Source organism: Vitis vinifera, chromosome 6, assembly GCF_030704535.1.
Source record: "Vitis vinifera cultivar Pinot Noir 40024 chromosome 6, ASM3070453v1".
In the NCBI taxonomy this organism is placed as follows: Eukaryota; Viridiplantae; Streptophyta; class Magnoliopsida; order Vitales; family Vitaceae; genus Vitis; species Vitis vinifera.
The window spans coordinates 16,440,288-16,466,279 of NC_081810.1; the positions used below are offsets into that span (position 1 = coordinate 16,440,288).

Consider the following 25,992-nt stretch of genomic DNA (forward strand, 5'->3'; position numbering starts at 1 on the left):
CGTTAATTTTTATAAGTTTTTTTTACACTGTGACGAACGCATGGATAGAGCTGGGTTCAGTCCGACCAAAACTCCAAAAATAAACAACGGCAAAACGAAGAAGAAAAAAACCATAAGACAGAGCGGTCTGTGGTTCGTTCACAGCGACGCTTTTGATTCTTCTTCGATCTCTCCGCCTCCCACGTTTCTCCGCTTCTCTCCCCGTATTTCTAAACTCCAAACACAGTAAGCGCCCTTTTCTTTGCCCTAGATGGAATTGATAATCAATAAAATTACACCCTTTATTAATTCTTGTTTTCTGCTCTTTTCTTACTTTCAATTTCATTCAGATTTTCTTTGTTTTGATCTTATTGGTTTTCTTGATCCGGGTATTGATGATTTCAATCTTAGTATGGTTGATTATTGCCGTTATTACTATATAGGTGTTTCCGAGGGAGGTTGTGTGTTGGATTTTGGTCGTGCTTCTGGAATTGGTTCTAATGGAATTGTGTTGGTTTTCATTACTGTTGTTTGGTCATGGCTGGTATTGGGGTTGTTTTCTGCTTCTGGGAGTTGGGTTTTTTCTTTTACTTGATAGTGGAGTGGCTGAGATGAATTTGATGCGGCCATATGTGGGTAGAAAAGGGTTGCCACGTTGGGTGTGGTTAACTCGGTTCTTCTGACTGGCCAAGTGGGTGGCCATTTGTGAAGGCAATGAGGAGATATGAATCGTGGGCTGGTTCAGGTGGGTCTGGTGGTGAGCAGGTGTGGTGTTATGTAATTTTAAGATTTAATGGTGGGGCATTTTTGAAATGAGAAGTGGACAAGCAGGTGTGCTCTTAGAATTTTTGTAAATGGCACCTGAGAGTGATAGTAATGGTGATGATGGCAGTATGTATATATATGTAGCAATCATTATGTATGGCAGCTTTGAATGCTTGGAAAGTAGAATAGAATTGTGCCTAGTTCTCAGATAAGGAACTCAAAATTAGATACATTTATGGTCTGCATATGAAATTGGCTTCTTTTTCCTATGAAGAAACATGATGTAATTGTTGGGCCTTTGCTCAGATGGTAAAAAGCAGGATGGCTGTTGGGGTTAGGTCTAGGGTCAAAATTTTTTGATCTTCTCTTGATGTGTAAGATTCTAAATATCCTTTAATTTTCATGTGAGTTTTACTGGCGATTAAACAGAGATCTACCTTTTCTTCTTGTGGATTTTCCATATTATCATGTCTTTTTCTTATCTCGAACATGGTTTAATAGTGAATTATTTTTATATCTGTGGTTGGAATTTTGTCTTTATGCAGATTGGTATTCTTCTCCTTTGGTAGAAATAAAACATGTGGAACATTCCTACATAGTTCACCCACAGATTACATGTTTCAAACTTAATAAAGTAGATTGGTATGGATGTTGAAGTAATAGATGTGGAAGGGGGAAACATGGGATCCCATGCTGTAGCAGATGATAATGGTGATGCTGAACCAAATGAAAGTGGAGAAATAAATGCAGCTGAAAATTCTACAGCACAGGATGAGGATGGGGTTGCTGAGCCGCATGTAGGAATGGAATTTGATTCTGAAGATGCTGCCAGAACTTTCTATGAAGATTATGCCAGACGCTTGGGTTTTACCACCAAAGCTGGTCATTGTACCCGTTCTAAACCTGATGGAATGGTTCTTGCTCGGGAATTTGCATGTGGTAGAGGAGGTTTGAAAAGAAGGCATGCTGATAGTTGTGATGCAATGCTTAAGATAGAGTTAAAAGGTCAAGGCAAGTGGGTTGTGACAGAATTTGAAAAGGAGCATACTCATTCCATGATGAATCCCAGCAAGGTGCATTACCTTCGACCCCGCAGGCATTTTGCTAATACTGCAAAGAACATGGCTGAAACTTACCAAGGGGTGGGAATTGTTCCCAGTGGTGTTATGTATGTATCCATGGACGGAAACCGTGTTTCTATAGAAACAAATCGTGGAGTTAGAAGTGCTCCACCAATAGAATCAAATCGTCCAAATAAGAATGCTGGGTCCATAAACTATGCTGCTAGACCTTCAAATCGAAAAAGAACATTAGGAAGGGATGCACAGAATCTGCTGGATTATTTCAAGAAAATGCAGGCTGAAAACCCCGGATTTTTTTATGCAATACAACTTGATGAAGATAACCACATGGCTAACGTATTCTGGGCAGATGCTAGGTCTAGGACAGCTTACAGTCATTTTGGTGATGCTGTTACCCTAGATACAATGTACAGAGTGAACCAGTGCAGAGTACCATTTGCTCCATTTACAGGGGTAAATCATCATGGTCAGACGATTTTGTTTGGCTGTGCACTACTTCTTGATGATTCTGAGGCTTCCTTTGTTTGGCTGTTCAAGACATTTCTCACTGCAATGAATGATCACCCTCCTGTCTCAATAACCACTGATCAAGACAGAGCCATACAAGCAGCAGTTGCTCAGGTTTTTCCTGAAGCCCGCCACTGTATTAGCAAATGGCATGTTTTAAGAGACGGCCAGGAAAGGTTGGCTCATGTGTGTCATGCTCATCCTAATTTTCAGCTGGAACTGTATAATTGTATTAACTTAACTGAAACAATTGAGGAGTTTGAATCATCATGGGATTCTATACTTGATAAATATGACCTCAGGCAAAATGATTGGCTTCAATCATTATATAGTATTCGAATGCAATGGGTCCCTGTGTATTTTCGGGATTCCTTCTTTGCTTCAATTTCTCCTAATCGAGGATTTGAGGGCTCCTTTTTTGATGGTTATGTGAACCAACAGACCACATTACCAGTGTTCTTTAGGCAGTATGAGAGAGCTTTGGAGAATTGGTTTGAAAAAGAAATAGAGTCAGATTTTGATACCATTTGCACGTTACCAGTGTTGAGGACCCCCTCACCTATGGAGAAACAAGCGGCAAATCTCTATACAAGGAAAATATTTGCAAAATTTCAAGAAGAGCTAGTTGAAACTTTTGTGTATACTGCAAATAGAATTGAGGGTGATGGAGCTATTAGCACATACAGGGTTGCAAAATTTGAGGATGACCACAAGGCATACATTGTCTCATTGAACATTCCAGAAATGACAGCAAGCTGCAGCTGCCAAATGTTTGAGTATTCAGGCATTCTCTGTAGACATGTTTTGACAGTCTTCACTGTAACAAATGTACTTACACTGCCATCTCATTACATCTTGAGACGGTGGACAAGAAATGCTAAAAGTGGTGTTGGATCAGATGACCGTGGTGGTGAATTACATGGTCAAGAGTCTTTGACATCCCGGTACAACAATTTATGTCGGGAAGCCATCAAATATGCAGAAGAAGGGGCAATAGCTGTAGAGATGTATAATGCGGCAATGGTTGCTCTTAAAGAAGGAGGGAAGAAGGTTGCAGTTATGAAGAAAAATGTTGCAAAAGTTGCACCTCCTAGCACTCAGGTTAGTGGGATTGGTTATGATGACAAGAAGACTGCTACATTGGCTTCAGATATGACACCATTATTGTGGCCACGGCAAGATGAAGTAATAAGGCGCTTTAATCTTAATGATGCTGGTGTTCCTGCTCAACCTGTTGCCGACTTGAATCTGCCACGCATGGCCCCTGTATCTCTTCACCATGATGATGGTCCTCCTGAAAACATGGTATTAAAGAGATTTGTTTCATTGTATTTTTGTTGTTTCATATATCCTCTGATTCTAAGTATGAAAGCTAGTTGTTGACTCTTTCTTCTTCTCATTTTCCATCCCCACAGGTGGTTCTTCCTTGTCTAAAATCAATGACATGGGTAATGGAGAACAAGAATTCGACACCAGGGAATAGAGTTGCTGTCATCAACCTGAAGGTATGTATATAAACTTCAAGTATGATTGTCACTTACTGCTTCTTCTTCTTCTTCTTCTTTCTTCCTTTCTTTTTTTTTTTTCATTTTTTTTTTTTGGAGTTATATAAGCATAATTTCTTAAATTTTCTTACTCTTTTCCTTGTGTTGATGTGATATCTTATGTGCGATTTGTAGTATTAGAATTCTTAAATATAAAGCTGAAACCTTAAATACAAGTGGGACTGGTGCATCATAAAGTAGCTATAGTGACAACCCAGAGATCAATATAAGCCTTTCTGTTTATGTTCTCTTGCTACTTATTCAACAAGTGACACCTAGGTTTTTCTCTGCCTTTTCTGTGTTTCTCTACTGCAGTTGCAAGACTACAGCAAGACTCCGTCTGGAGAATCAGAAGTGAAGTTTCAGCTCTCAAGGGTCACATTGGAACCCATGTTAAGGTCTATGGCCTACATTAATGAGCAGCTTTCAACACCAGCAAATAGGGTTGCTGTCATCAATTTGAAGGTGTGTGAATACAACTTCTAGACCTATGTCTCATAGAATGATGAGCCTTTTTGGCAGGACCATTTTTTTGAGTTGATTCTCCAAATTCATCTTGTAAAATTTTATGAACTTTTTTTGTGTGTGTATATTAGATCTTACATGAAAACACACATAACCTCTCTCTCATGTTTTCAAATGGACACATTATCTGGTGATAGGCTGCCAATATATGCATTTCACTAAGAAGAATTAAGGTTTGATGCATTGTGCAGTCCAAAAGGTGATTGAGAAATGAGAAGCAGCTCTAATATTTTTTATTTTTTTTTATTTTTATTATTATTATTTTTTAATTTTTTTTAATGAATAACAAACAAATTTTCTGTACTATGCTTTTGCTCTTCTCTTGTGACCATTTGTAGGAAATTCATAGGTTAAAAACATCTCCAAGTGAAGCTTGAAAGCATTTTCTATGGATGTTAAAGCATTTGATATGGGTGCCTACAATTGTGAGCTTTTGTTTTACATGTATATGTGTGTGTGTGGGTGAAAGCAAATCTAAAATGCTAGTTTGAGGTTCAAGCGGATGAGTTTTGGTGAATGAAACTTTTTGAGGTGAGATTTGGTTTGTGTGTATCTTGGTGGGTGGGTGCCTAAATGATTTAAAATGTCCTTTTGAGGCTTATTTCCATGGCTGAAACTTCTGTTCTGGGCTGAGTTTTGGTTTGTCATGTAGTAAAAATGTTTTGAAATGCAAAGGAAATGATGGACAACTTTGGAGGAAGTTTGGAATGCATGTTCACATAAAACTTATTTTGTTCAAAGACAAAGGTGACCACAATGAATTGAAGAAAAGATATTGAAGCGTGTGGAAATATTATGATGGAGGCTTGAGGCCAGATGATAACCAGGATTGTCGATGGGGGATTTCTTGTAGGATTTTCAGGTACAATGCCAGATGGGGATGAGGAGATGGCATTGCAGTATACAGATGACACCACTGCTTTTCTGAGGTGGATATTGATTAGCTAAAATGCCCTAAACTTATTTTCTTTTGCTTTGAAGCAATTTCAGGTTTGAAAGCTAACTTGGATAAACATGAGTTGATTCCAACAGGGTTGGGGCTGAATATGGATGGTTTCTATCCTGTGAGAAGGGAGAAGATGATTCCAAATAGATGTTGTATCTATAAGGGAGACAGAGAGTGCTAGTGTCATACTCCATTGCTCAATGGTTAGGAACCTATGGGCTTTGATTTTTGTTCTATTATGGTTTAAGTTGGGTGTTTGCATCCGCTATGAGGCTGGGCTTTGCTGGTTGGAATGGGAAGTTTGTAGATAGGAGAAGAGAAGTGTGGAGAACAGGTCATTTATGCGTAGTGTGGTGCAATTGGAAGGATTGTGATAGGAAAATCTTAGAGGGGGTTGAAGAGCTTGTTTGGGAATTTAACGAAGAAGTTGGCTTGAATAGCAGAAGATCCTTCTTGGAGTTCATTGACAGTTTGACGCATGTACTTCCTTGTGATGCCAAGCTATGATTGGTTGTGCCCCCCTTTGGTGTCCCTTTATATGTGATCTCTATTTAATGCCTCTATGAAGAAAAGCATTCATTAATCAGTAGAGGAGATTTTCTTTAAGAACTACCTTCTGTTGGTAGGATTAAATTTTTTTCCCATGTGAGCAGAGTGAGGCATCCAATTGTTCAGTGATATTTGCTTGGGATTGTATAGAGAGGGACTAGAAATATTGAAAGCCTTAAACACTTGTTGGTGGCAGGAAATTTTTTTTGAATTCTTTGAGTTAATTTTTTTGTTTTTGAATTCTTTATTCCGTTGTGTGCATGCATGGTTGTGTCCTTGTTTTCTTTTGGAGTGATATGGTTGGTTAATAGGCAAGAGGAGACTTCTAGCTTGGAAAAAAGCAGTAGCGTTCTTGCATGCACCTTGAAAGAATGCAATGGTTGGACTCTTGAGGGGAAGGTGTCATTGACAATAAAAGACTAAAGGCAATATCGATGCATTTTTTTTTTCCCAAATGAGACTAAGCTTAAGCTTGGAGGCAGAATAAGGTGTAAGGCTGAACTTAAACAAAGAAAATCTCAAAAAATAAAAATAAAAATAATATATATATATTTTCATTTTTAATAATTTCTAATAATTCCTCTTTATCTCTTTCAAAATCCAACTTTTTCTCATGGCTCCATCAGTAGTCTTCAATGCCACCATTAGTATGGATGTCATCAACTCCAAGGAATTGTCACCATATATAATTACTTTATCATCCTCCCCATCAATGTGAATGTCAACCCATTCTTCTTCTTCTTCTTCTTCTTCCTCTTCTTCAAGGAATTGTCACCATATCTAATTACTTTATCATCCTCCTCATTAATGTGAATGTCAATCCATTCTTCTTCTTCCTCTCTCTCTCTCTATCTCTTCTTTTAAAGTGTTAAATGGAAACTAGCTGAGCTCTTATTCTGTAAAACGTTTAATCCAAGACCCGGACCCAAGCCCAAGATGCAAGACTTATAAAATATACACCTAAAGCCCATAAAAGCCTAAAATCCATTAACTATTGAGACTGAAGCTATAAAATATATATCATAAATGCATAAAAATCCAAAAACATGAAAAATCACTAGATGTTTGAGACTTTAAGTCTCAACAGCCTTGAGACTAGCTTCAAGCCAACTGAAGTACCTTGTATTGAGGCTATACCCTCAAGATTCATTCATAGTGCATCACTTTGACGTGAGCCTTTGGCTGTGAGACTCAATAGACTTTTAATGACATAGTTGATTCTTAAGCTGAAGTTTTATTTTGCATATTTGCTTCGTATGGGCGTTGAATGTTGTCAATAGGGTTAGTGTAGCGATGAATTCGTGTTATGGGTGAGCATATGTATCCTTCTTGGTTTTTTATGATGGTTGGTCCCCTTTCTTGTGTACTTAGAATCTGTAAGAATATATATAGAATATTATCTATTCATTGATTGTAAGAAACAATATAAATTAGTAAATTCATTTCACTAGTTAACATTTTTGCCTTCCCAAATATGCTTCTAACCTTGCCCTCACATTCTTCATTCTTAATTTTAAGGTGCTTTGGCATGTTAGTTAATCCATAGTTGTAATAACTTATAGTACATGATGTAGTACAACACCATACAATTCTTATGTAAGATGGTATGTAAATTAGTACATATCTTATTTTGAAATGTATCTTAAAATACATGTGATACACGATACAATATACATGTGAACAGCATAAACACCTTTGATTTTTTGTAATAGTTTCTAATAAAAATCAAATTTGAAAAAAGCAATTCTTAAAAAAAAATTACTATTAAATATACATTAAGCTTAAAAACTAACGACGAAAGGGAAAGAAAGAGAAAAAAAATATCTTACATAAAAACACTACATGATTTTTGTTAAAGACTTATTCAAAAGATTGAAATCTAATTGAATTTATTCTCATTAATATTGATTAGTCTTGATTTGGATGATTTGAACACTAACCTCTTGAATATGATGGTGAAGAAAAACTTTTACTTAATTTATTTTGATGCCTACTTTTGGGCCTCTATAACCACAACTTTCAAGGGCACTCCTCTCAATGTTATTTAGCTCAATTGGGATTTATTGTGTAAATCAAAGTCGTTAAAATAGCAAAGCAAGGGACAATGCTTTTGACTTTGTGTAGAAGATGAATTGACCCCCTATAGAGTGGAGAGTCACTTTTTCTTTGTATAGTTTCATGTGATGCTATATTGACGTACATGTCTTGTTGGTATATTGCAGAAATCTTGTCCATCTCTTCTTTTGTTCAGGTTTTGTATATGGAAGGATTCCTCATCCTTCACTTGTACTTTTCAATCATTGCTTTTGGACTCTGTGTAGAAGATGTATGAGAGTCACTTTTTCTTTGTGTAGTTTCATGTGATACTATCTTGATGTACATGTATCGTTGGTGTATTGCAGAAATCTTGTCCATCTCTTCTTTTGTTCAGGTTTTGTATATGTGGGAAGGATTCCTCATCATTCACTTGTACTTTTGAATCCTTATCAATGAATATTTTGTTTCTGATTTTTTTTTTTTTTTTGCTTAGTATATTTGTTTCTATTTGTAGGATTATTTTTTTTTGGTTGAACATTAACACATGCATTTCAACAATATATATGCTAGTTGGAACTTCAAACTAAAAATTGTAGTTCAAATTTTTTTTTTTTTTTTTTAAAAGGCTTATTTTGTGGATTTTACAATGAAGCTATGCATTAATTTGTCTTATATTTTGAAGTTGAATTTGTCATAGCTTTAGTCTAAAAAATTTTCATATGTATGATATTAATGAATGTGATATGTCTATATTTTAACTTTTTTAATCTTATTATCTTTCATGGACCTGGTTATAAATTGTTTCATATTTCATTCTTCCGACATATAAGTAGCTTGTATATGTATGCATTTTATTTTACTTTTTAAACTATTTTTACTATGTAAAAAATTTAGGACACACTATACAAAAAGATGGAAAAATTATATAAAATACAGTCTGAAAGTTAACAACCACGGTTAAATCTAAAATTGTAAATTGAGGTTGAGGAATTGGCTGCTGTTATTCTTTATTTTTTATTAATAAGTAGAAATCAATTCAAATTTTGCCTCACTAAGAAAATAAATTTTGAAGGCCTTCCTTTTATTTTACAAAATAATGCTCATAACCAATATGTATAGATACAAATGATGGATTCTGATTAAAAAAGATACAAAATGAATGTCTTTTTGGCCTTTGCATGCCTTGTATACTTCTTCTGTTATTTGATTGCACCCATTTTTTTGTTAGGCATTGTCAATCTATCCTTTTTTCTTGTTTGAAGACAAAAAGGCAAAATCAATGATCTCTTGTAATAACTAGATGAGAAAATGTCGAGTTCTTAGTTAGGTCTTCTTGAAGGGAACCCTTTGATATCCAACCCAAGGTGCGAAGTGGTGGAAGATCGCTTTAAGAGGATGCTTGCCATTTGGAAGAAGCAGTATCTTCCTAAAGTGGGAACATTCTCTCTTGTTAAATGTGCCTTGTCTGACTTACCAATCTTTTATGTCTTTCTTTATCATTTCTAAAGTAGTTAGAAATCGGCTGCTGTTTGCCCTTTTTAGGGTGTCTTGGGTGTTACCTGCGTCAATTAGAGAAACTCTTCTAGGGTGGCATAGGCCATTTGAGGACAAGAAGCATAGGAGGGTGTGGAAATCCGGACCTTTATGTTTGTTTTGAATACCATGGAAGGCAAGAAATAGAATTGCCTTTGAGGGGGAAGAGCTCTCTATCCAAAGGCTAAAAAGTTCATTTGTTTCTTATCTTTGGTCGGAAGCGAATGGGTACTTAGATAATGTTCCTCTTAATTCTTTTTAGCTTTCTAGATTGGTTGGGCCGTTGGTAAGGGCGGGCTGGTTTTTTTTTTTTCTTTTTTTGTATCTTGGTGTTTTTGTGTTGGAGGCTGGTGGTAGCTGTATACTTTTTTGTATACCTTGGGCTGCTTTTTTGGAAGCCCTTTTTAATATATCTTCCTTTTTATCTATCAAAAAAAAAAAAGTAGTTAGAAATTGGCTAGAGAAAATTCAATAGGATTCTCATGAGGGGACTGACTCATGGAAAAAATTACACATGTGAAGTGAATCCTTGTTTGCAAGGTTAAGAGCAATGGGGGTGTAGGCATTAGAAGTCTTTTTTATTTTTATAAGTAAGAGATTGTATTAATAAAAGGGCAAAAAATGTGCAAAGTATACAGGTCGTATACAAGTAAAACAAGTAAAACAAGCAAAAAAAGGAAAAGAGGGTACAAAAAAAATACTCCCTCCCTCATCCAATACCCAAACCACTCTATGAAATCAATCAAATACGTATAGCCACCACTTATATACACTCTAACCCACATAGAGAAATTGTTTAGGAATTCCTTACTATCAAAAAATCTTTTGTTTCTTTCCTTCCATATCGTCTAGAAAATGCAAGTAAGAGTAGTTCTTCAAGCCTTAATTCACCTTTTCTCTATAAAAGACCTATGCCACCCTAGGAGGGTTTCCCTAACTGACTCAGAAATAACCTACCATACACAAAAAATAGAGAACACCAGCTGCCATAATAATCTCGCCTTGTCACAATGAAAAAAGATATAATCTATGGACTCTAACTCCTCTTTGCACAAAGCACACCTATTGGCCAAAATCCACCCTTTTTTTGGAGCTAATCCAAAGTCAAAACCTTTCCCCAACAAGCCTCCCAAGTGAAGAAACTCACCTTTGAAGGAATCCAAGGGTTCCAAACTATCTTTAAAGGGAAAGGAATAATACCACCAATCTTTAGCACAAAAGAAAGCCCCTTTACAGAGAAGACCCCTTTTCTCTCACCCTTTCAAACCTCTCTATCCTCCTAATCCCTTTTCATTGAATGTCCTTGAAGTAAAGAAAGAAAATGTTCCATGACACCGAACTCCTAATCATTCCAGTTCCTAACAAAACGGAAATTCCAATTTCCACCTTCTCCTTGATGCTCCCACAAATCAGCTACCCATGCCTCTTTAGAATCAGATAAGACAGACAAGGGCAAAAAAGTCTCACATAATGGCTTCTTGTTACACCACTTATCTTTCCAAAACTTCACCCTCCTCCAATTACCCACCACAAAGGATATCATTGAATTGAAAAGCTCCCATTGCTTCTCAATCTCTGTCCATGCCCTAAAGCCATAGGAATCTCTCACCACTCCTGACTTCCATCCCTCTTCCTCCTCCCCAAACTTTCCCCTTATGATTTTCTTCCACAAAGAATCACCTTCACTTGCAAAACAACAATACCACTTACAAAGAAGAGCCTTGTTAAACAACGAAAGGGAACGAACACCTAGTCCCTTTTGACTTTGCTTTACAAACAGTTGACCACTTGAATAAATGCACTTTCTTCTCTAAAGCCCGTTCTCCCCACAAAAAATCCCTTTGAAACTCCTATAATCTCAACTTTACCAATCTAGGGATGGTGAACAAGGACATAAAATAGATGAGCAAACTAGCTAGAGTACTTCAAAGTAGAGTGAGTCTTCCCCCTTTTGAAAGGTAGTGTCTCTTCCATGACGAAAGTCTCCTCTAACATTGTTCTTCAACACCGCCCCACACTACCATAGACTTATAAGAGGCCCCCAAGGGGAGCCCTAGGCAAGAAGAAGGTAGTTTTCCCACCTTACACCCAATTTCACAAGCCAACTCTTCCAAATTGTCCACCTCTCCCATTGGAATCATCTCACTCTTTTCCAAATTGATCTTCACCCCGACATGGCTTCAAACCATATAAGCAACCAACACAAGTGAGTAACTTGCTCTTGAGAGGCCTCACAAAAAATAATAGTATCATCAACAAAAAGGAGATGTGAGATTCTTCACCTCCACCCCCTCTTGACCTAACTTTAAATCCTGAAATGAAACCACCAACTTGAGCTCTCAAAATCAACCTGCTAAGGGCTTCCATAGCAATCACAAATAAGTAAGGAGAAATTGGGTCCCTTTGTCTCAAACCCTTAGAGCTTTGAAAAAAACCAATGGGGGATCCATTGATTAAAATAGAAAAACTTGGAGAAGAGATACAACACTTTATCCATTTTTGCTCAAACCCCGTCTTAGCAAGAATTGCTAGCAAGAATTCCCAATTTACATGACCGTAAGCCTTTTCAATGTCAAGCTTGCACAATAAGTCACTACCTTTCTTCTTGAGCATAGAATCAATTGCCTCATTTGCTATCAACACTACGTCTAATATTTGTTTCCCTCCACAAAGACTTTTTGAAAGCCAGAAATCACCTTTCCCATTACTTTCTTTAGCCTATTGGCCAATACTTTTGTCAACCACTTATAGAGTCCTCCCACTAGGCATATTGGCCTAAAATCCTTAAGGTTGATAGCCCTGTTCTTCTTGGGAATCAGCACCAGAAAGGTCGCATTAAGGTTTCGAACAAATCTGCCATGCTCATGGAACTCGTTCATTAAAAAAAATTCAGCATATCAAATTTCACAAACTCCCCTCTAAAACTCCAACAAGCCTTCGAAAAACCATCTGGACCTGAAGCTTTGTCACTATTCAGCTCCCACAGCGCACCCAACACCTCTTCCTCCAAGAAAAACACCTCTAAATTCCTTGCCTCCTCCTCTTCCAACGCCTCAAAAGATAACCCTTCAATCTGTAGGCATTACAAGTCTTGCTACCTTAAATAAGAATTTTCTGAGAGAATGGTTTTTTAGGTTTGTGGGTAAGAAAAATAGTTTTTGCAAGAGGTTTGTTTTTGGAAAATTCAAGGAGATGGATGGTGGGTGGAGCTTTAAATATCTAAGGCATTTGGCATGGACTTTGAAAAGCAATATGGTTAGCTTAGTTAGGGGAGAGTTTTGGCCAAAGGCTTGTATATTATAGGAAATGGGTTAAGAAGTAAATTTTGGTTAGATGAATGGTGTGGGAAGCCTTTGTTGTAAGATAGTTATGCCTCTCTATTCAAAATTGCATTGAGCATAAATACGAGTTGGAGATTTATGGGTGGTGGAGGTAAAGGGGGCATAGTCAAAAACTTAAGATACACGATATGTGATAACGATATAGTACATTTTTTATGAAAATCGATATGTATCGCAATTCATGTCATATTTTAAGCATATTTTAACATAAATATATGATACATGATATGAGATGTAACGATACAATGACACATACACCTTTCACTATTGTTTTCATAATTTTTAAGAAAAATCAAATTTAAATTTTTTAGAAAAATTATTATATTCATTGTCATAAGAATCCCATGTGTATATCTTCATATACCCAAACCATATTTAGTGTACTTGAACAGGTAGAGTGCTTATACAAACAATACTCAAATAAATTAAACATCCAGAAAATGTATGCAAAATAAATTAGATTGGTATAATTAATAACATTTATTTGTTCTAGAAGGAGATTTTAGTGACCAAATATGAGCTTGTTACCTTTGTTGTTTAAGTAAGGAAATCCATTGCTCTTTCTCTCTCTCTCTCTCTCTCTCTCTCTCTTTCTCTCTCTCTCCCTCTATGTCTCTCTCACACACACACAAATACACATTGGTTCTACCTATCTATCATTTCTTGTTCTTGTTTGAGATGCCATTGGTTCCTTCATTTTCAAATGCCCTACTAGTCCTTTCCTTCCAAATTGTCCAGAAAAGGCACAAAGAAGTAGCTCACCACACCTTTTTCCTTTTTTGAACCCACAAAGGAGTCATGCCTCCCTAAAAGCATCTCTCTTATTGATAAGGGAAGCATCCTCGACACACCAAACAAAGAATACAAAAAATGTCATAAAACCCTTGTTTTGCCACAATGGATGAGGATGTAATTAATGGATTCTTCCTCTGTGCAACAAGAGAAACATTTATTTGCTAGAGACCACTTTCGCCTCTAAATGTGATCCAAAGTTAAAACCTTATTTTAAGTAGTCTTTCATGCAAAGAAGCCCTCCCTCAACAACACCCAAGAATTCCAAATAACTCCTGTTGGGAATGCAGCTTGACTTTCCAGCTCCAAGGCCTTGAAAAGGGCTTTAGCAAAAAAAATTCAATTCTTTGACTTTGTCCAAATCACTTTATCTTCCTCATCCCTACACACTCTCCTCCCTTGTAATCTCAAGAGGAAACACTCCACAATATCCACCTCCCAATCATTATGCCACCTAGAGAAATGGGGTGCCCAACAACCTCCATCAGTTGAATGTTTCCAAACATCCTCTATCCAAGCCTCCTTGGAAGTAGTTAAAGCAAATATAGAGGGGAAAGAAATGCTTAGTGGTTCGTCATCGCACCATTTGTCCTTCCAAAATTTCAATCTCCTCTCATTTTCCACTGAAAAAGCAACTCTACTACTAAAACTATCTCAATCATTCCTTATGGTTTTCTATAAACCTACCCCATACACATTTATCTAAAAAAAAAAAATAAACCTACCCCATACACATCTCTTACTTCCTAATTGAGGGCTCTGATACTGGTAACTAGGAAGACCGGGAAAGACAAAATTCAAAATAACCTTTATAGTAGCCTCTAGCAGTGAGTGAAGATGTGGTGGTAGTAGTTTAAGGGAGCCTAAAGCATATTGTGGTGATGATTTATGCTATAACTGAGGCACACAACCATTCTGGTTGGAGGAAAAAGTTGGCATGAATGAATCATTAAGTGTCTCAGGTAGAATGAAATGTTTTTCAATTCATGCCATTTAACTCCTGATAGTTTAAGTTGGGCACAGACAATTAATTGTGCTACACCTTTATCTATGTTCAATATTCATTTATCAAAGAAAGGAAAGAAAACAAGTAGATTTCTTTTATTGGATAGTTCTCTGTCACAGAAAATGAACTGGGATGGTTTTGAGAGGTGCCCTTCTGAAGGGCACAATTTCATCTCTCCCGAACTGTATTGATAGTGTCCCATGGCTGGAATGTGTTCTCAATAGGTTATGCTCAGATGCTATCCAGGTGGTAATTTTGGAAGCCAAAATAAGGAATTTTTTTTGCAGTTGATACTTTTGTTCTATGTCGGTTGGAGTTTGGTGTGGGTACGATCTAGGAATTAATTTTTTTTTTTAACTCTAAAATTTAAGATATGGGGAATTGACTAAAAATGATCTAAACTTTAGATATGGATATGGGGATACAGCATAACAAAAATAAACAAATAATGATAATAATAATAATAATTAGAAAAGTAAAGGTATTTTTTATAAGAACTTCCTTTTTTTTTTTTTTATCTTTATCTTTTTTCCCCTTGTCCCTAAATATTTTTAAATTCTCACTTTTTACAATGTAATAATCTGAAGGGAGTTTAAAAAAACAATCAAAATCAAACAGTCATATCCAATGTAAAGTTGGATTATCCAACAAGAATCCCACTCTCACACTCATGTTGACATGGGTACTTTTAATAAAGTTGGAGAGTCGAGAGTATCATAGCTTTTGTTATTGATCACAGCACAACTGAATTATTTGGATTTCATGCATTTGTGTAAGGTGTTGCCTGAACACCATTAGTAGAGGTATCATTGAATTTATGGTACCATGGATTTTATTCTGTTTCCTGGAAAACATATTTTAATGTATGTGTGTATGCTTTTCTGCATGTTGCCTGTTTATCTCTCAATGTGAATGCAAGTGTCCAAATTATTCAGAGAGTGATTTTTTATTGTCTTGGAATGACAGAAGAACAAAATATATTATGCTTGCCAAGGAAATTATTTGATACATGAATGTTTCTATATCATTCAGATCAATCATCATGGTGAAGTGTTGATCCCATGGCCAAAAACTGTTCTTTGTCCTTATTTCATGTTTTTATATTATCTATTTCATTATTCATTTAATTAAGAATTTCTTTCTTTATATTGTTTCAGCTTCAAGATACTGAGACAACTTCAGGGGAGTCAGAGGTGAAGTTTCAGGTTTCCAGGGATACATTAGGTGCTATGTTGAGGTCCATGGCCTATATTCGTGAGCAGTTGTCAAATGCAGTAAGATAATTATCTTAATCCTTATTCTTATCATGATTATTTACTGTCTCTGATGCATAGAATTCAAAACTCTCTTTTGTGATTCACACTCTGGTTATCCTCATTTTATGACGCATGTGAGAAGTGGACAATGGGACTGGTGTTTATCTTTTCCTCAGAGTCGTATTTCTGCTTTTTGGCGTTGGATTTCAATATGTAATGTAGCCTCCAGTAGGATTCTTCAAAATGAGAAAAGTTGGTTGTGCACTGAATGTGGAAACCTTTGTATAAGTGTGTGTGCATGCTTGTGCGCAGATATGGACACATGCTAATAAATAAGAACATAATCTAAGTATGAGGGGGGTTTGGTGTCTTTGTGTGTGTATGAACATGCACATGTGGTGTATCTATGCTAATATTTGAGAATGTGGTCTAGTATAAGGGGGGTTTACATCTGTGGACCTAAGTCTGATTACTAATGTGGGATACCAAGTCTGTATGCATAAGTTTGAGGGGTGTAGAGGGGATGTCTTCAAAGAACAAAGCTTTAATAAAAAGGTAATTGTGGCAATTTTCTAAGGTAAATAATTGCTTATGGCACCAGGTGGTTAAAAGTATCCACAGTTTGCAGAGTAATGGGTGCTGCAATCTTGTAGTAGAAACTTATATTTGATCCCCCTGGGAATGTGGTTAAAACTTATATTTTACAGTCCTAGGATTTCAATGATTGGATGTTGAAGCTGGTGGAGATGGGTGCATGTGGTTTAGATGTTATTGATTTGTAAAAGGAGCAAGGGTGGTAGATTCACAGGAAAATCTTTTTTCAAGGCCTTGCTTCTTTGTGATGATGTTAGCTTTCCGGAAATCAGAATTGGGGCCGATGGCTCCCCAACTACCCTTCTTTGATTGGACGTGTAAATGTTTTGGCGAGCCTGCTAATCATCTCCTCATTCATTGCCTTTTGGCTATTGAATTTGGTCCCTGGTTATTTTCTTCTCTTGGAGTTGTATTTATCCATGGAGCTTGTTTGAGGAGTTCTATTTAAGCTGTGGCATGGATTTGTAAGGAAGTAGAAAAGAAGGTTTGGGGAGTTGCTTTTCTGTGAGAGCTTGTATATTTGGAAGAAGTGAGAAATAGGACTTTTGAGGGAGTGGAATGCTTTTTAGTGTAGTTGAATGATCTAAATTGCGATCTTTGTTCCAGTGGTTGGTGGAGACCATCTCATGTTCAAGTATCAGATGCTCATTCCTTGACTTTCATTTTGTTCCAGGCAGCAAATTTGGTTTTAATAGCAGAAAAATTAAAGAAAAGAACAGCAGGATGAAGATGAGGATAGTATGACAAGTAGAAGAGAAAGAAGGGTAGTCACATTCCAAACAAAGCTTAAAGCTTCTGTTGAATATAATGTATTTATAGTATATAATCTTTCCTTGTTAATATAGGTCACATGTATAGTAGTTAAGACTCCTAGCCTTGTATATATATATTGCTCAATTGTAAGTAAACATACGAATGAGAATTAAGGTTTTTCTTCTTTCTCTCTCTCTCTCAACATGGTATCAGAGCCAAAGGAGAAAACCTAATTCTTTCCTGTTTCCCGTGTCATCAACTTCAGGAAACCTTCCGGTGACCGTGTTTCATTCTGATCACCTTCTCCATCTCCCAATACTTTCCGGTCAATCGGATCGTCGTCAGAAAACACTCACCGCCGGTAAAATTTTCCGGCGAACTTTTCTGGCGACGTCTTTTTCCGACACCGATCATACCAGAAGGAGCGCCTGGAGGAGATCTCCAACTTTTGTGAAGGCATCAGAACCAAAAGACCATCCATGCGCCGGCCACGCGCAATTTTTCGGCCGGCGACTGCATCTCACGCGCCGGTGCGTGAGGCCTGTTCTGACGACGTGCCTCCTCCTCCAGCCTCGCCTGACGCCGACCAGCATCCCTACCTCCCTGGTTCTCCCATCCGAGCCTTGCACGTACCTCTTTTGGGGATTTTTGTCTCCGTCAGCCCTCCAAACAGTCTTTCCGGCGAAGGTCCGACTACTTTTTCTCCACCCCAATCCTTGCACGTACCTTAGGAAGTGTTCTTCTACCTTTCTGGTGTTACCACGCCACGATCTGAGGCCGTCTCCCTTTTTCGGTGGTGCCACGCCGCAATCTGAAGCCGTATTAGGGCTCTCTTCGATCCAAACATACTTCATTCTCCAGATAAGTGGATATAGCTACTAAAGCTTCCATTTTTTCCTCTGTCATATCTGGATCTCCTATGATTACTTCGGAGAAATTGGTTGGCAGTGAAAATTATCTTTCCTGGTCTGCCTCTGTTGAACTTTGGTTTATGGGTCAAGGATATGAGGATCACTTGGTTACCCAAGAGGCAGATATCCCTGAGGTTGACCGCGTACAGTGGAGGAAGATAGATGCACAGTTATGTAGTGTATTATGGCAATCGGTTGATCCCAAGATTCTTCTTCATCTTCGGGCCTACAAAACTTGTTTTAAATTTTGGACTCAGGCCAAAGGATTATACATGAATGATATCCAGCGTCTTTATAAGGTGGCTTCTGCTATTGTCCATATCAGCCAACAGGACTTGGACCTATTTACTTATATTGGTCAGATTGCCTCTCTTAAGGAGGAGTTCTTGACTGTGATGCCTCTTACTCCTGATGTTGGGGCTCAACAAACACAGCTTGACAAGTTCTTCATGGTTCTTATTCTTATTGGCCTCCGTCCGGATCTTGAGCCTGTCCGCGATCAGATTCTTGGTAGTTCATCAGTTCCGTCCTTGGATGATGTGTTTGCTCGCCTCCTCCGTATCTCCTCCACTCAGACTTTGTCATTTGATAGCACTTCAGATTCTTCTGTGTTAGTTTCTCAAACTAGCTCTCGAGGAGGCCGCAGTGGTACCCGAGGTAGAGGTCAACGTCCTCATTGCACCTATTGCAATAAACTTGGCCACACTCGCGATCGTTGCTATCAGTTACATGGACGGCCTCCTCGCACTGCCCATGTGGCCCAGTCCTTTGATTTTCCGCTGCCTCAGCCTCCGAGCTCTTCCGCATCTCAAGCTTCTGTTGCCTCTGTTGCCCAGCCTGGTAATGTCTCTGCCTGCCTTACCCACACATCTTCTCTTGGACCCTGGATTCTAGATTCTGGAGCTTCTGATCACCTATCTGGTAATAAGGATCTTTTCTCCTCTATTACTACTACCTCTGCTTTACCTAATGTTATCTTAGCTAATGGTTCTCAAACTGTGGCTAAAGGTATTGGTTTGGCCCTTCCTTTGTCTTCTCTACCTCTCACTTCTGTCCTTTATACTCCTGAATGTCCTTTTAATCTTATTTCCATCAGCAAAATCACTCGTACTCTTAATTGCTCTATTACCTTTTCTGATAAATTTGTGACCTTGCAGGACCGGAGTACGGGGAAGACGATTGGCATAGGATGTGAGTCTCAAGGCCTCTATCACCTCACCTCGGATTCATCTCCTGCAGTTTGCATTTCCACTGATGCTCCTCTCCTCATTCACAATCGTCTGGGCCACCCTAGTCTCTCCAAGTTCCAGAAGATGGTCCCTCGTTTTTCCACTTTGTCGTCGCTTCCGTGTGAGTCATGTCAGCTTGGGAAACATACTCGTGTCTCGTTCCCAAAGCGTTTGAATAATCGGGCAAAGTCTCCTTTTGAGCTTGTCCACACTGATGTTTGGGGTCCTTGTCGGACTGCGTCTACTTTAGGATTTCAGTATTTTGTCACTTTCATTGATGACTATTCTCGATGTACTCGGTTATTTTTAATGAAAAATCGAGCTGAGTTATTCTCTATTTTCCAGAAATTTTATGCCGAAATCCAAACCCAGTTCAATATTTCTATTCGTGTGTTACGCAGTAACAATGCCAGGGAATATTTTTCAGCCCCATTTACTTCGTTTATGTCTCATCATGGGATTCTTCATTAGTCTTCTTGTGCTCATACTCCTCAACAAAATGGGGTAGCTGAACGCAAGAATCGACATCTTGTTGAGACAGCTCGTACTATCCTCCTCCATAGTAATGTTCCTTTTCGTTTTTGGGGGGACGCTATTCTTACCGCTTGTTATTTGATTAATCGTATGCCCTCCTCTGTCTTACACGATCAGATTCCTCACTCCCTTCTCTTCCCTGACCAACCACTTTATTTCCTTCCTCCTCGTGTCTTTGGTTGTACTTGCTTTGTTCATATTCTCACTCCTGGACAGGACAAGCTTTCCACCAAAGCCATGAAGTGCCTCTTCTTGGGATATTCTAGACTTCAAAAGGGTTATCGTTGTTATTCCCTTGAGACTCATCGATACTTTATCTCCGCTGATGTCACCTTCTTTGAGGACTCACCATTCTTTTCCACCACTTCTGAGTCTCTTCCTGTTTCTGAAGTCTTGCCCATTCCCATTGTCTCCCCACCTGATGCTATGCCTCCTTTACCACTTCAGGTTTATCATCGTCGTCCTTGTGTCGTTGCTCCTCTCCCTTTTGCTGAGGCACCTGCTGACTCACTTCCTATCCCTTCGGCTTCACCTGCCCCGGCTCTGCCTTCTCCTAATGACTTACCCATTGCTGTTCGGAAAGGTACTCGCTCTACTAGTAATCCTCATCCTATTTACAATTTTTTGAGTTATCATCGATTATCTTCACCCTATTCTGCTTTTGTTTCTGCTATATCCTCTGTTTCTCTTCCAAAGAGCACCCATGAAGCTCTTTCCCATCCAGGCTGGCGACAGGCAATGGTGGATGAAATGGCTGCTCTGCACTCTAATGGCACTTGGGATCTTGTTGTTTTACCCTCTGGTAAATCTACCGTTGGCTGTCGTTAGGTTTACGCAGTTAAGGTTGGTCCTGATGGTCAGATTGATCGCCTTAAGGCCCACTTAGTTGCTAAAGGCTATACTCAGGTTTATGGTTCTGATTATGGTGACACATTCTCCCCTGTTGCCAAGATTGCTTCTGTCCGTCTGCTTCTCTCCATGGCTGCTATGTGTTCTTAGCCTCTTTATCAGTTGGATATTAAAAATGCCTTCCTTCATGGTGATCTTGCCGAGGAAGTTTATATGGAGCAACCTCCTGGTTTTGTTGCTCAGGGGGAGTCTGGTTTAGTGTGCAGGTTACGCCGTTCTCTATATGGCTTGAAATAATCTCCTCGAGCATGGTTTGGCCGTTTTAGTTCTATTGTTCAAGAGTTTGGCATGCTTCGCAGTACATCAGACCATTCAGTTTTCTATCATCATAACTCCTTGGGGCAGTGTATTTATCTGGTTGTTTATGTGGACAACATCGTCATTACAGACAGTGATCAGGATGGTATTCAGAAACTAAAGCAACATCTTTTTACCCACTTTCAGACCAAAGACTTGGGGAAACTCAAGTATTTCTTGGGAATTGAGATAGCTCAATCCAGTTCTGGTGTGGTCCTTTCCCAAAGGAAGTATGCTTTAGACATCCTGGAAGAAACCGGTATGTTAGACTGTGAACCGGTAGACACACCTATGGATCCGAATGTCAAACTTGTACCAGGACAGGGGAGCCTTTAGGAGACCCCGGGAGATATCGACAGCTCATAGGTAAATTGAACTATCTCACCATTACTCGTCTAAACATTTCTTTTCCTGTGAGTGTTGTTAGTCAATTCCTACAGTCACCATGTGATAGCCATTGGGATGCCGTAATCCGCATTCTTCGATATATCAAAAGTACACTAGGCCAAGGTGTGTTGTACGAGAACAGAAGTCATACTCAGGTTGTTGGTTACACAGATGCAGATTGGGCTGGCTCACCCACAGATAGACGTTCCACTTCAGGGTACTGTGTTTTTATTGGAGGTAATCTAATATCTTGGAAGAGTAAGAAACAAGATGTAGTGGCCAGATCTAGCGCTGAAGCCGAGTATCGAGCTATGGCTTTGGCAACATGTGAACTCATATGGTTGAGACATCTTCTTCGAGAGTTGAGATTTGGAAAGGATGAACAGATAAAACTCATCTGTGATAACCAGGCCGCATTACATATTGCATCCAATTCAGTCTTTCATGAAAGGACCAAGCATATTGAAGTTGACTGTCATTTCATTAGAGAGAAGATCGCATCAGGATGTGTTGCTACAAGTTTTGTTAATTCAAATGATCAACTAGCAGACATCTTCACTAAATCTCTCAGAGGTCCTAGGATTAAATATATTTGTAACAAGCTTGGTGCATATGACGTATATGCTCCAGCTTGAGGGGGAGTGTTGAATATAATGTATTTATAGTATATAATTTTTCCTTGTTAATATAGGTCACATGTATGGTAGTTAGGACTCCTAGCCTTGTATATATATATTGCTCAATTGTAAGTAAACATACGAATGAGAATTAAGGTTTTTCTTCTCTCTCTCTCTCTCAACAGCTTCAAATTCTCAATTTATCAATCACTAAATCAAGAGATAATTGCATCCCTATTTATAGACTTAAAACCCTAAGAATGATTAATTCTTTCTTTTAAATCAAACTAACTCTAGCCACCAATTTAAAACTAGTTATTGACAGTGAACAACCCTTAGAAACTGCTACTGCAGTTTGAACGGTAATGATGAGAGCTATACTGCTATAGTAACTCTTGTTGGTGGATATATTTGAGGATGAGGAAGTTGCTTTTGTTTTGCACATGAAAAGTACCCATAAAAGTTGGATGAATCAGAAGGGCTTGACTAACATGGGTGGATTTGATTAAGAAGACAGCGACTTTAGTGGGGCGGCCCATTAGAACTAAAATGCCTCTATTATAGCATGAAAATTGTCCATTCCAACTTGCATCATATCCTTTTTTGGCATCAATCTAGTGGTATATTAGGATTTGGATTTGGTATTTGCAAGTTGGTTCAATGGAGTTTCTATGAAGAAACTTAAGGCCTACTTGGTTGCTGTTTTTGAAAACTATTATGGAAAACAGTTTTTTGTGTTTTTAGAAAAAAAAAAAAAAAAAATTGTATTAACTTGATATTATAAATATATAAATAATTTTCATGTTTGAAAGTTTTTTTTTTAATTAATAAAGTGTTTTCTTCTATTAACTTGATATTATAAATATATAAATAATTTTCATATACACAATTCATTTAAATTAAAAAAAAAAATGATTCTATTTTGAAATTTTTACACTAGTTATAATTTTTTTCAACAAATGATGACTTTGTCACCATGTGTAAGTATATTAATTTCAATAATTTAAGGAAGAAGAAAGGGTTTGTGGGTGGGGGTGTGGTGGTTGGGTGGAACTCACCTTTGTAGAAACACAAAAAACAGCTAAGAAAACACAAAAAGAAGGAAAAGAAAACACGAAAAACAATCTATTATTTGAACAGTGAAAAAACAATGAAAACATCTTTTTATTGTTCTCAAAAACCACTTTTTTGAGAACACAAAAAACAAAAACACGCCCCCTTCCCCAAACAAGTTTTTTGTGTTTTTTGTTTTCAAGAACATAAAACAGTTCTTGAAAACAAAAACCAAACAGGCCCTTAGCATCTGGAGAGGGATGTTTTAACAGTTTGAAGATATATTTCATTTTAGAGGGCAAATCAGGTTACAATAGTAGGAAATTTGTAGTAAAAGTAAAACAAGTAGAAAATAAGTAGGTAATCATACACTCCACTCTTATAGTTTCATGTTCTCAGTTTACAAACACTCAGAAAAAAATAACTATAATCCTTTTTTTGTCTGAAATCCCCTAAGAATGATTAAAATGATTGCAATCCTTTTATTATCTAAAAGCCCTCACATATGATCAATCGGAGCTGTTTATCTATCTTAATCTGGATCACAAACTGAAATATAGCCAGAAGACTCAAAGTCCTTTCCCTGACAATGGTGTGGACTGCTAGAGCAGTCAATCCATTATGCTCTGTATCTGCTACTGCTGTCTGTGAAGCACGCCTAGATCGAAGGCACAACTACTTCTTTGCTCTAGTGCTTTTCCTATGAAGGCATGCCACTTGTTGGAGAGGCGCGCCTCATCTATTTTCATTCTTCTTCTTTTGGCATTTTTGTTCTTGCAGTTTTTTACTATATGTTGAAATTTTACATAATTGCATGACCTTTTTTGTTGCACTCTTTATTAAATGCCTGGAATCTTGATTTGTTTGTTGCTTGGATAGAATAATCATATATTTTCTATAATTGACATTCCCTAATTAGAGATGTGTAAAAATTTATCTTCTGGGGTTTTTTTTTCAACTTCAACATTCCTTTTTTCCATTGATATACAATTCAAAGTCCAAAATCTAAAGAAACTCACTTTCTTCCAAGAAGTAGATTTGAAACAAAAATAAACAGAAACATAGTTCCAATAAAAAGAACCCAAGAATTCCATTTAGGAATTTGTCAGGTCCTTTAGGAACAGCCCTTCAAATTACAAATTTTTATTCATTTTACCATGCCGCACACTGGAATTACTGATTGTATTTTTCCAATTTTATGTTGTGCCTCGCTTTGCCCAGTCTCATTCATTGGGTTGCACCATGCACCTAAGCCTTAGCAGACTTCTGGGCTTTTGGTGCATCCATCTTACAGCTCAAGAACTACATAAAGAATAGTGAATCGAATGTTTTGGATATCTTAAATGCATAGATAGTAACTGCTGTGAGTGATAAGTACTAGTATGCTACTATCATCTCTTCTTCCATAACCCAAGCAGTAAGCAGTCACCATGAAGTTTGAATAACATGGGTGTCATGTAGGACAATAGCTTTATTTTGTATTAAATTGTTGTTTCTGCACTTGAACTTTTCCCTCCAATCTGATCCATGGGACATTAATTTTGACAGGGTGAGGCGCAGTCAGAAACACCATCGAAAAAGCAGCGGAAGTAAAGAACTTAAAATTATGATGTGTAGTAGCCATGACTACATATCTGGAGCTGGTGGGGGTGGAGGTGGGGGGGTCTCCTGTTTGATGGACAGGAATTTGGATGATGATGATGATGATTAGAATATAGATATATATATTGAGTCACCACTCCCAAGTGAGTTGGGAATGCTGCTTCTTCCACTTCCATATTCTAATGTTGTCATATTAGTCCATGGAAGCTTCTTGTTCAGCATATTTGTACATGTAACTCATCAAATCCAATGGCTCCCAAGGCATTGAAGAGTTCTGTTTCACTCATATCCTTCTGAGCTTTTTTTCTTTCTTGTTTTTTAAGCCAATTATCTCAATCAATGAAGTCTTTTGCAGCTACTATATTATGCTACGGCCAAACCCCATTCCTGAGTGAGAAGTGGACGCCATAAACCTAATTTGGAATTTTGGATTCACATGGCATGTGGGAATCAGATCATTTTCTTTGTTTTTCTTCAAATTTGTGATTAGGGGTTGTTAATTGGTCTCTTGTGGGCTTGGGCGTGTTTTGCATTGGGCCAAGCGATCCGGGGTAAGAGAGAGGATGATATCTTAAATTTCCAGGCCCAGGACAGATCCTAGGGATCTTTGGGCCATGGTAGAACTCGGGACCAGACCAGGCGCGATGCACATGTGACTGACTGGTATGAGAGAAAGAAGAGTTTCTTTTGTGGGAGAACCAAGCATATCCAAGTTGAATATCAGTTCATCAGAGGAGTTGTGCGCAGAGAGCTTATAATTCTTATATCAAATTAGAAGATGGAAGTCAGTAATGTGTATGTATGATAGCTTGGTTCATCAAAGAGGACATCTCAATTCTTGTAACAAATTCCTAATCAAAATAAAGTTGACAAGTAGTGTGAGCCATAGTTTCTATATTCAACTTTAGCACTTGATTTTACTATCACGCTCTATCTCTTGCTTCTCCATGTTACTTGATTACTACAAACATAAATACAATTCTCGATAGTAGATCTACCTCAAAACATCCCTCAACACAAGCTTCTAAGATGAAATTTTGACGAGATTTGATCATAAGATTTCTAAGGAAGCGACCATTAAAGATCTTCAAGAGGAAATTAGACAATACAAAATAGATGTCCAAGAATTAAGACAATATACTAAGATAGTTTTAATGAACCTCCAAGAATAAATAAATGAGATCCTAAGAAATAAGAAACATGATACACTCCAATCATTGAAGAACAATGAAGAATTAAGTCAT

At 37.7% G+C, this 25,992-nt stretch overlaps 1 protein-coding gene across 1 annotated transcript; it reads left to right on the plus strand.

The window, feature by feature from the left end:
* Positions 1-25,034, plus strand: LOC100249541 (protein FAR1-RELATED SEQUENCE 3). The gene is made up of 6 exons (XM_002270405.4): positions 1-225; positions 1,290-3,638; positions 3,749-3,838; positions 4,193-4,342; positions 15,764-15,880; positions 24,695-25,034. The coding sequence occupies exons 2-6, from the start codon at positions 1,389-1,391 to the stop codon at positions 24,737-24,739; spliced, it is 2,652 nt and encodes an 883-aa protein (XP_002270441.1). The 5' UTR covers positions 1-225; positions 1,290-1,388; the 3' UTR covers positions 24,740-25,034.
* Positions 25,035-25,992: the final 958 nt, after the last annotated feature.

Coding starts and splice junctions, on each gene's coding strand:
- LOC100249541 (XM_002270405.4), top strand. CDS start 1,389: ATGGATGTTGAAGTAATAGATGTGGAAGGGGGAAACATGGGATCCCAT. Junction 3,639..3,748: donor ATGGTCCTCCTGAAAACATG/GTATTAAAGAGA, acceptor CCATCCCCACAG/GTGGTTCTTCCTTGTCTAAA. Junction 15,881..24,694: donor GTGAGCAGTTGTCAAATGCA/GTAAGATAATTA, acceptor TAATTTTGACAG/GGTGAGGCGCAGTCAGAAAC.